This window comes from Schistocerca nitens, chromosome 2, assembly GCF_023898315.1.
Source record: "Schistocerca nitens isolate TAMUIC-IGC-003100 chromosome 2, iqSchNite1.1, whole genome shotgun sequence".
Lineage (NCBI taxonomy): Eukaryota > Metazoa > Arthropoda > Insecta > Orthoptera > Acrididae > Schistocerca > Schistocerca nitens.
In genome coordinates this window covers 849,675,148-849,685,197 of record NC_064615.1, presented here as the reverse complement: position 1 = coordinate 849,685,197, position 10,050 = coordinate 849,675,148, and the positions used below count along the sequence as shown (strand labels likewise).

At 37.9% G+C, this 10,050-nt stretch overlaps 1 protein-coding gene across 1 annotated transcript in view; it reads right to left on the bottom strand.

Moving 5' to 3' along the window:
* Nucleotides 1-1,620: 1,620 nt before the first annotated feature.
* The window catches only part of LOC126235386 (protein jim lovell-like), an 844,450-nt gene continuing 836,020 nt past the window's right edge, over nucleotides 1,621-10,050 (bottom strand). The window contains exons 10-11 of the mRNA XM_049944108.1: nucleotides 9,206-9,325; nucleotides 1,621-2,429 (exon numbers count right to left, since the gene is read on the bottom strand). Of these exons, the coding sequence (XP_049800065.1) occupies nucleotides 1,735-2,429; nucleotides 9,206-9,325 (815 nt within the window). The 3' untranslated portion in view covers nucleotides 1,621-1,734. The remainder of the gene's footprint in view (nucleotides 2,430-9,205; nucleotides 9,326-10,050) is intronic.

The window sequence follows — 10,050 nt, the reverse complement described above, 5'->3', positions numbered from 1 at the left end:
ATAACAAAAATACTAGTAGAGTAAAAGAGGAGCTCAGGTTGAAGAAATTAGAAGAGGACTGATAATGAAAAATCATCTTAATTCTGAACAACGCAGCATTTCAGTAGATGTACTTGAGTGTCTGTGTGGATGGTGTGTAAGGGTATTCACTTACATTAGAAAAAAAGGCAGCAGCTTGAAAACTAATAAAGTCCTTGTGCTGTCACAGATTTGCGTGTATCATGCATCACTCAACTACAGAATAGTACCTTCAGTGACAACAGTGTTATGAAAAGCAGGTATGTCCACATAATTAGCTAAAAAGATTTAGTTCCTTATGAATATTGTACTTTTAAAACTTATCATACAGCATTCAGCACATTTATTCACCAAATACCTTGTCTTTACATTAAACTTTTTCAAAAAAGTGTGAATGTTGATTTTTTTTCTCTCTGTGGGCAGGAGACAGATATCAGAAAGCAGATTTCCAGCATGGTCAATTTTAAATGGTACTTACATCTTTTAGTCATCAAAAAATACTCTAACACTAATACTATTACAATCTATCATATTTTTTTTTTAGCAAAACCTGGACATAAAAGAAAATTACTCTATGAATCATGGTACCTAAAATAATGTGTTTTGTGTATGTGTGCATATAAGCAATATTCATTTTCAGATGTGTTTTCCTATTTTCTAAAATGTCTATAAGAATTGCATTTGTGGGTAGTGTCATTCCATCCAAAATATTCACATGAGCCTTCACAATTGCTTATGGAAGCTTGTTCATATACCACAAGCTCATGACATTTACAGATAAACTTTTTAGCATATGTCAAGTAACCACATTTTCTTGATACCTTGCTGATAACAAACAACAGTTTTACAGTTAAAGCAATGTTTCAAATGCTTTTATAACATTTATCACAACAGTAATAACGCTTCCGTTTCACTTGAAAATCTGTATTATCCATAATTATGGAGAAAAGATTCTGTTAATCATCTCAAGCAATATATTAGCACTTCCATATGCTGTCCAACATTTCTTAACAAGCTTTTTCACTTATCTCACCACAAAAAAACTAATATAAAAAGGATGTTACCTCTACTATGTATTTACTGAAGTATTAATATAGACTATAAAAGCATTTCATATTTGTCTTCAAACTTAAAATTATCAAATATTTGGTATAAATCTCTGCAGGAACTGTTGTTTCTGTTATTATGAATTAACTTAATTAGGATGTATTAATTATAATTAAATATAAGTTACTTGGAACATTGGCATTTGAAGTCAGTCTTGTAAAGTAAACAATCAACCTTGGAACATGACAATTTCATGTTGACACATTTTCTATCTTTTTGTCTGATTGTGTGTACTTCCTAACATATATATAGAAAGCACAAGAGAAAGACAAAAATCTATCAAAGTGTTTCATGTTGCACCAAACCCATCACAATATTTCTGCACCTCTTATGCACACCATTTCTTTTCAGCACCCAAGTTTATTGTGGCTGTGAATAAGCTGGATTTCAGTCAAATGCAGAGACCTCCAGGTTGTGAGGTAGGCTCATAGATTAATTCCATTTAAGCAGAAAATGTACTTCAACATCTACAGTAATTTCAAGACACACAGCATTCTGTACAAAAATGTGATGGTCTCAGTTTCGCATCCAGGAAACATATCTTGAAATGACTGCCCTACGAAAAACAGTAAAATGGTCATGGGAGCACTCAGTCACTACCTAAGATTCTTAGTTTTGACCATTCTGTTCCACAAGTTGTGCAGTGTCCTCTCTTGGCGGTGGTGGTTGTTGCATCACTTCATGTTCTTCATCAACGTTACTATTATTGTTCTCCCTTGATTTGCGTCCACTACCACTTTTGCAGTCATCCTCCCTATTTGCAGCTGTGATGTCCAAGGGAAGGGGCATTGATGGGCCAAACAATTCGCGGTTCTTTTCTGACTGAGGGAGGAGATGTATCATGCTGACAGGTACAGGAAATGATGCTGCAAAATCAGGGTAGAAATTTGCAGCTGTGTATGGGTTAAAACTTGGTCCTATTGAAACCAAGTCATGCTCTGAGACTGGAGGTCCCAACATGTCTTCTGGGTTGTTGGACTTACCAGAAGCATTATTGTTGTTATTATTATTGTTGTTGTTGTTTCCATGGCTTGGTCCCATAGGTCCAAGTCCTAAGAGTTCCAAGGGACCAGTTGGCCCACCAAGGCAATCTTTCTTGAGTTGTTCCAGTTTCAACGATTTTCCATATTTTCCACGAACATACATCAGCAAACTGTTATAAGGAATTCCAAAAATTCTGGAAGCTTGAGATGTTGTCATTTTCTTGTTCCATACATGTTGCAGTGCTTCAGTTAATTCAGCATTCGTCCAAGAGCGTGGTGGTCCACCTCTAGGAGCACTGTGCTGCCCTTTTGGTCGGCCCACTGAATGTACACACAACAGACATTATTGTACTAAATTAATGAATAAGTATCAAAGCACATTTTTTTACAGTTAAATAACATGCACAACAACATTAACACCTTTATGATTATAAAGAGTTTGGTGCCATTCATTGCAAGCTTTACTCTTTGAAACAAGAATTCAGAAACACGAGATTATTAAAGATTTGTTTAACTATGGAGAAAGTACAATCCTTTTATTCAGTAAAATCACTGGCTATCTTAGCATGTTTCACATGATTATCTTGATAACTACTTTAAATCTATTTTTCTTTATCACTCTAAATGCTCTAGTAGACACAAAAGATGCTGTTCTATTTTCAGCCAATAAGTGAATCCTATGTATGTTCAGTATGATTTAGATCCCGAGAACATGTTAGCAATGACATGTGAGTAATTTCTCCATTAAATCATGAGTATTTTCATGTATGAAATAAAAGAAAAATACTAATAACAAAGCATACACCAAAACAAAAGTTGGAGGGTCTTATCTTCCATTTTTCACTTTTTCTAGGACCAAATTAAACGACATGGGAAAAGACCCCCCCCCCTCTCTCTCTCTCTCTCTCTCTCTCTCTCTCTCTCTCTCTCTCTCTCTCTCTCTCTGTGTGTGTGTGTGTGTGTGTGTGTGTGTGTGTGTGTGTAAACGAATTACGAATTAAGATCTGCATCAACACTCTACCATCATGATGTTGAAATGTTGTATATGTTCTACGCATCTAGATACTGTGGTATTTTGTTATTAATGAGCCCACCTCAAGAAGCTAACATGGTCTGAGATCACTTTCAACAATATGTGAACATAGTTCACAGTGATTTACTACATCATGTTGCTATTTGCAAGGACTGATGCAGTGACACTGTATTTTGCTGTCCATTCCATTATGTTGTTAGAAAAAGGTAAGGATAATCCATCTAAAGTTGCTCAGGGATGATATTTCCCAGTCTTGTGTGTACCTTGGATTATTTTAAGGCTTGTCAACAGTCATAAAATCACATGCTGAAACAGTCCATCACGATATTCCATTCAACACAGAGACTGACCAGGTTTTATTCTATCAATAACATGCACTACCAAACACCCTGGTAAATCACATAGCTTAGGCCTTTATTAAAGAGGTAAACTAATTCAATAGTATCTCCAGATGAGGACTGCTATTAAGAAGTTAGCATGTGTAATATGAACAGCTGAATGTGATTAGGTCAGGCTATTACAGAGAAAATTATAGAACCCACCAGGAGAGCAGCACAGGCTGCAGTTAGATGCAGAAGATAATTATTCAGTTAGTTGGTTGGGAGATATCATTAAGTACCACAGAAGTAAGAGGTGTAAAAAACATATGAACTATAATAACTAAAAGCTCCATGCACACAAAAAATTACTATTAACAAGAGAGTGGCAATATTCATTTATGACTGTAATGAAACCATCATGAACCATGATGCTAAACGTTTGCACAGTGACCACAAATTGTGGTAACACAGTAGAGTGACCATGGGTCAGTGGGCAGGGGGGTTGCAAGAATCTTTGAGGTACTGCCTAGATTTCAAATTTCAACAGTCTTCATAAATCACAAAAGAAGGAACATATTAGGAAATGTTTACTAAACAACTACATAAGCACCAATGCTGACTACAGACCGTAATGATCTACAAATAAGGCCTCAGATAAGAGATGGTTCAACCTAAGAAAGCAGGAGAAATATATAAACTACATTAAGAAGAGGTATATAAACAGTTCACTAAATGGAGAAAGTAGCTACAGTTTTCAGTGTCTGGGTTGCTAAGCTGAAACTTAGATAGTTTAGTACATGATTAATGGTATGTAACACGACAGAAAATATTACATGTGTGCAAACACTATTGCCATAAGACATGGGGTCAGTCTGGACACCGAAAAAGACCACAGATAATTAATGAAATGAAAATATGCATAAGCACACATAATATGAAGAAATGCCACGGCATAAGCACGCACGCACGCGCACACACACACACACACACACACACACACACACACACTGTCCTTACCCATCCAGCCCCATCCATGTTCCCATTCTAGCACTACACAGCCATCATTCCATCATCACATCACACCCAGTCTTTCTACTTTTCTCCATTTCTACTACCCCCCCCCCCCCCCTCCCACTTCTCCCCTTCCCTCGATCTAATATGCAGCACTTCACTGTCCACCACCACCACCAACACCACCACCACCACCACCACCATACTATCCCTCCTCCTCCCCGCCCCAGCCTCCTCATCAACCTCACCCATTTGCCACTCCCATCATGCACTGGTGCTGCTGCTCACAGTGTAGTTTCAGTTGCCTGAGATTGCAGTCGTGTGTGAGTTGTGTATGTGTGTGTGTGTGTGTGTGTGTGTGTGTGCGCGCGCGCGTGCGTGCGTGCGTGCTTATGCCGTGGCATTTCTTCATATTATGTGTGCTTATGAATATTTTCATTTCATTAATTATCTGTGGTCTTTTTCGGTGTCCAGACTGACCCCATGTCTTATGGCAATAGTGTTTGCACACATGTAATATTTTCTGTCGTGTTACATACCATTAATCATGTACTAAACTATCTAAGTTTCAGCTTAGCAACCCAGACACTGAAAACTGTAGCTACTTTCTCCATTTAGTGAACTGTTTATATACCTCTTCTTAATGTAGTTTATATATTTCTCCTGCTTTCTTAGGTTGAACCATCTCTTATCTGAGGCCTTATTTGTAGATCATTACGGTCTGTAGTCAGCATTGGTGCTTATGTAGTTGTTTAGTAAACATTTCCTAATATGTTCCTTCTTTTGTGATTTATGAAGACTGTTGAAATTTGAAATCTAGGCAGTACCTCAAAGATTCTTGCAACCCCCCTGCCCACTGACCCATGGTCACTCTACTGTGTTACCACAATTTGTGGTCACTGTGCAAACGTTTAGCATCATGGTTCATGATGGTTTCATTACAGTCATAAATGAATATTGCCACTCTCTTGTTAATAGTAATTTTTTGTGTGCATGGAGCTTTTAGTTATTATAGTTCATATGTTTTTTACACCTCTTACTTCTGTGGTACTTAATGATATCTCCCAACCAACTAACTGAATAATTATCTTCTGCATCTAACTGCAGCCTGTGCTGCTCTCCTGGTGGGTTCTATAATTTTCTCTGTAATAGCCTGACCTAATCACATTCAGCTGTTCATATTACACATGCTAACTTCTTAATAGCAGTCCTCATCTGGAGATACTATTGAATTAGTTTACCTCTTTAATAAAGGCCTAAGCTATGTGATTTACCAGGGTGTTTGGTAGTGCATGTTATTGATAGAATAAAACCTGGTCAGTCTCTGTGTTGAATGGAATATCGTGATGGACTGTTTCAGCATGTGATTTTATGACTGTTGACAAGCCTTAAAATAATCCAAGGTACACACAAGACTGGGAAATATCATCCCTGAGCAACTTTAGATGGATTATCCTTACCTTTTTCTAACAACATAATGGAATGGACAGCAAAATACAGTGTCACTGCATCAGTCCTTGCAAATAGCAACATGATGTAGTAAATCACTGTGAACTATGTTCACATATTGTTGAAAGTGATCTCAGACCATGTTAGCTTCTTGAGGTGGGCTCATTAATAACAAAATACCACAGTATCTAGATGTGTAGAACATGTACAACATTTCAACAGTCTTTCCAGTCTTCCACCATCTCCCAAAGTCCCACCATCCGGCCACAGAGGAGCATTCCCCTTGTAACCCTGTACCACCCAGGACTGGAGCAAATGAATTACATTGTCCACTACCTCTCGTTGTGCTTCTGCCCACTATCCTTCGCACCCCTCCCACAGTGGTATTCTGCCATCCACCGAACCTACACAATATACTCATCCATCCTTACACAATCCTTGCTCCCAACCCTTTGCCTTGGAGGCATACCCCTGTAATAGACCTAGATGCAGGACCTGTCCCATACACCCTCCCAACACCACCTACTCCAGTTCGGTCACGAATGTCACCCATCCCATTAAAGATAGGGCTACTTGTGATACCAGTCATGTGATCTACAAGCTAACCTGCAACCACTGTGCTACATTCTCTGTGGGCATGGCAACCAACAAGCCATCTGTCCACATAAATGGCCACCGCCAAACTTCAGCCAAGTAACAAGTGGACCACCCTGTTGCTGAACATTCTGCCAAACTTAACATCCCTCAGTTCAATGACTGCTTCACAGCCTGTGCCATATGGATCCTTCCCACCAACACCAGCTTTTCTGAATTGTGCAGGTGGGAACTTTCCCTGCAATACATCCTATGTTCCTGTAATCCTCCTGGCCTCAACCTCCATTAGTCACCATCCCCACCCATCCAGCTGCTTCCCTGTTTCCATTCTAGCACTATACATCCATCATTCCACCATCACACGCAGTCTTTTTACTTTTCTCCTCTTCCACTACTTCCCCCCATCCTCCCTACTTCTTCCCTTCCCTCGATCTAACCTGCAGCACTTCACTGTCCACCCTCCCCACCATACTATCCCTCCCCTCCCTACCCCAGTCTCCTCCTTACCCCCACACAGTCACCATTCCTATCATGGAATGGTGCTGATGCTCACAGTGTGTTTTCAGTTGCCTGAGACTGCAGTAACGTGTGTGTGTGTGTGTGTGTGTGTGTGTGTGTGTGTGTGGCACCTATTGTTGAATAATGCCTTAATGTCCGAAAGTTTTATTTGTGACAGTGTTTTTGTTGTGCCTATCTGTGACCTAGCATCTCCGCTATATGGTTAGTAGCAACTCCGCTATCTGGTTAGTAGCAACTTTCCTTTACATAGTGTAGTCTCACTTTTAAAGAATATGTTAACATCTGATTTCAAATAAGAAAAGGCATTGTTAATATGCTTCAAAAAGATAGTTTTTGAAGAAAGGAGAAAAGACCAGTGTTTAATGTCCTGTTGGCCACAAGTTCATTAGGGACAGTCCTTTTTTTTTTTTTTTTTTTTTTTTTTTTAACATGGGGAAGGAAAAAGGGTACACTCCTTGCAAAGGAACAATAACAGCATTGATTGGCATGAAGTCTTTTAGAGAAATCAAGGAAATCTAAGATTGGGTGGCTGGATCCATATTTGAACCATTGTCCTCCTGAATGAGAATCTTGTTTCCTAACCACTACACCACCTCACTTTGTTATCGTTTCTGAGAAATTCTGGGGTTCAGTTTGGTGAAACTAGACAGATTCGCAGAAAAGCATTATCATTAAGGACCACAGTAGGCATTAGGAGATAATTATGAGAACTATACATAATAAGCTTAATTTATTCATTCTGGTGAATTGGCCAGACAGACAGAAAGAAAATTTGAAGAAGTGCTTGTTGGTAATCAGTTTGTCTTTAGAAAATATGAGGCATGCTGACAGCAGTTTCCACTTTCACAGAGAATTTAGGCACATTTGGATATGAGATAAAATTTGCAGGCCTTAGAAAAACTGTCAGTAATTCCAGCACCGACATATTTATGATGAGAATAGGAATAAAGTACATCAGAGGATACATAATTTACAAAACCTGAAATAACTATTAAGAATAATAAAAGTGGAATATGTTGAAAAACAGCTTTGAATTCAGGTACAGTCAAGGAAATTTTAATTAACCTGTACGTTGAAGATAGAATGAAGGAAGGGCAAAATATGTTCAGAATAGGAATGAAAATTAATGTAAAGTCCACCAAAAACTGCCAGTCCGTTTTACACATGAGTCCAGATTTTCTCCAGTGATTTTCAGCTCTCAACAGTCATTCTATTATCTATTTAATGAACAAAATGTAAAAGCATATGTGATAGTTCGACGTAGCACTGTGTTTAACAGATCATAAAAACCTCTCTGTGGTCCCAACATGAGGCTATCAGACTTAAGACTAGCTTTGTTAGTTGCAGAAGTAGCAGCATGAGAAGTTTATCTTCATGATTGTGCACACACATAATGTGTGTAGAAATAGGAAAGGAAGAACTAAGTACCTGAAGAGTAGAATTGTTGAAAGAAATCATATGAACTCAAGCTTTTGCCCAAATATCACACTTACCTGACCTTGTGCAATCTGCAGCAGCCCATAAAAGTTCAGAACTGATCTCAGAAAGCACTAAATGACAACAGCAACTGAGGTAGTTCACAGAGTCTCATTGCAAGGCTATTTTATTTTGTAAGTGATCACATTTCATCTTAAGGATTAAACGCAACGTTTCCACTATTTAAAAAATGGGCTCTCTGAGTAGCATTATTTCCTCTCTGAATATTTATTTGTTTCAGTTATTTCCAACATTACATTGACCATTTGTCATGAGCACTCACTAACAAAAGCTTTGAGTACCATAAACTGGAGTTTTCATTACATAGCAACTTACCACTTTGATTACATGTAACAATTAGTAATCTGAAAGTTTGCAATTAAAGTCCTTTTACTTAAGGTGATGCTCTCCTATGCCAAATCTTGTGAGTGTGTGTATGTGTGCATAAAATTAATTGTTCCATGGTTTGGATTCTACAACTGACTATATGTATACCTATAACTGGTTGACAAATCAGTTCTAAGACAGAAAGAGGTGATATCACATGCTGCTGATTCTTTTATTTCTTCTTATTATTCTTTACATGAGAAGGAGAGACAGACAGAGAGCAAGAGGGAAGATATCAGTATGAAGTTATACATTATAGCTACACAAATACAAGAAACATGATAGTCATTACTTACACAGGTATTTGCTCTTCCTTTTGCCCATTATATGGTGGTTTTCCGTCCTCTGTTCTGGAATATCATTCAACAGAGGTGTCCGGCAACTTTCAATCCCAGGAAAGAAACCAAGTTGAGAATCAAGAGAAAACACTGGAAGGCAAAAGATGTAAAGGTGGGTTAGTTGTATATTGCTTTACAACGTGCAAATAATGTGTAAAATGTACATAACATGTTGATGATCATAATTACTGAAATATTAAAGGCCAATCCTCTTAACATTTTAAAAATCTGCCAAAAACCATGTTATACAGGGTGAAGTGAAATTTGCACACTCAGGATTTGCAGACCAAACCCTCAAATGCTAGTGATAAAAAAATGTCTGTCACAAAATTTTGTCTGGTGAGTACATCTGGCAGAAAAAGGACGTTAAAGAGTGGCAATCTGGCAACACTGTAACCATGTGTGTGGTAACTACCTCTGTTAGCACATTTCAGCTGTGCAGTAGAGTTGGTGCAATGGATAGAATTTTGGGTTAGCGTGTAGGAGGTCGATGGTTCGATCCTGGGTTGTGGTGCTTTTTTTTTTCATACTGTAATATACACTATTTCTTAGGTCACATGTATAAATTTACAGCATTTTGTAATGCTGAACATAACAAATATGTGGTTAGACAAATAAGAAATAGACAGTCGAAACAAATGACCTTCACAGGACAGAATAACTACAAAAACAATATCAATTTTGAGATGCTAAAAATGATAGCACAGTACTTGTTATTTATACTACATATAATATGAGCACTAAGATGTTTCACATTAACAACCAGTGACAATAAAAGTGTCCATATTAATGATTGCATGACCTTCACAACAGAA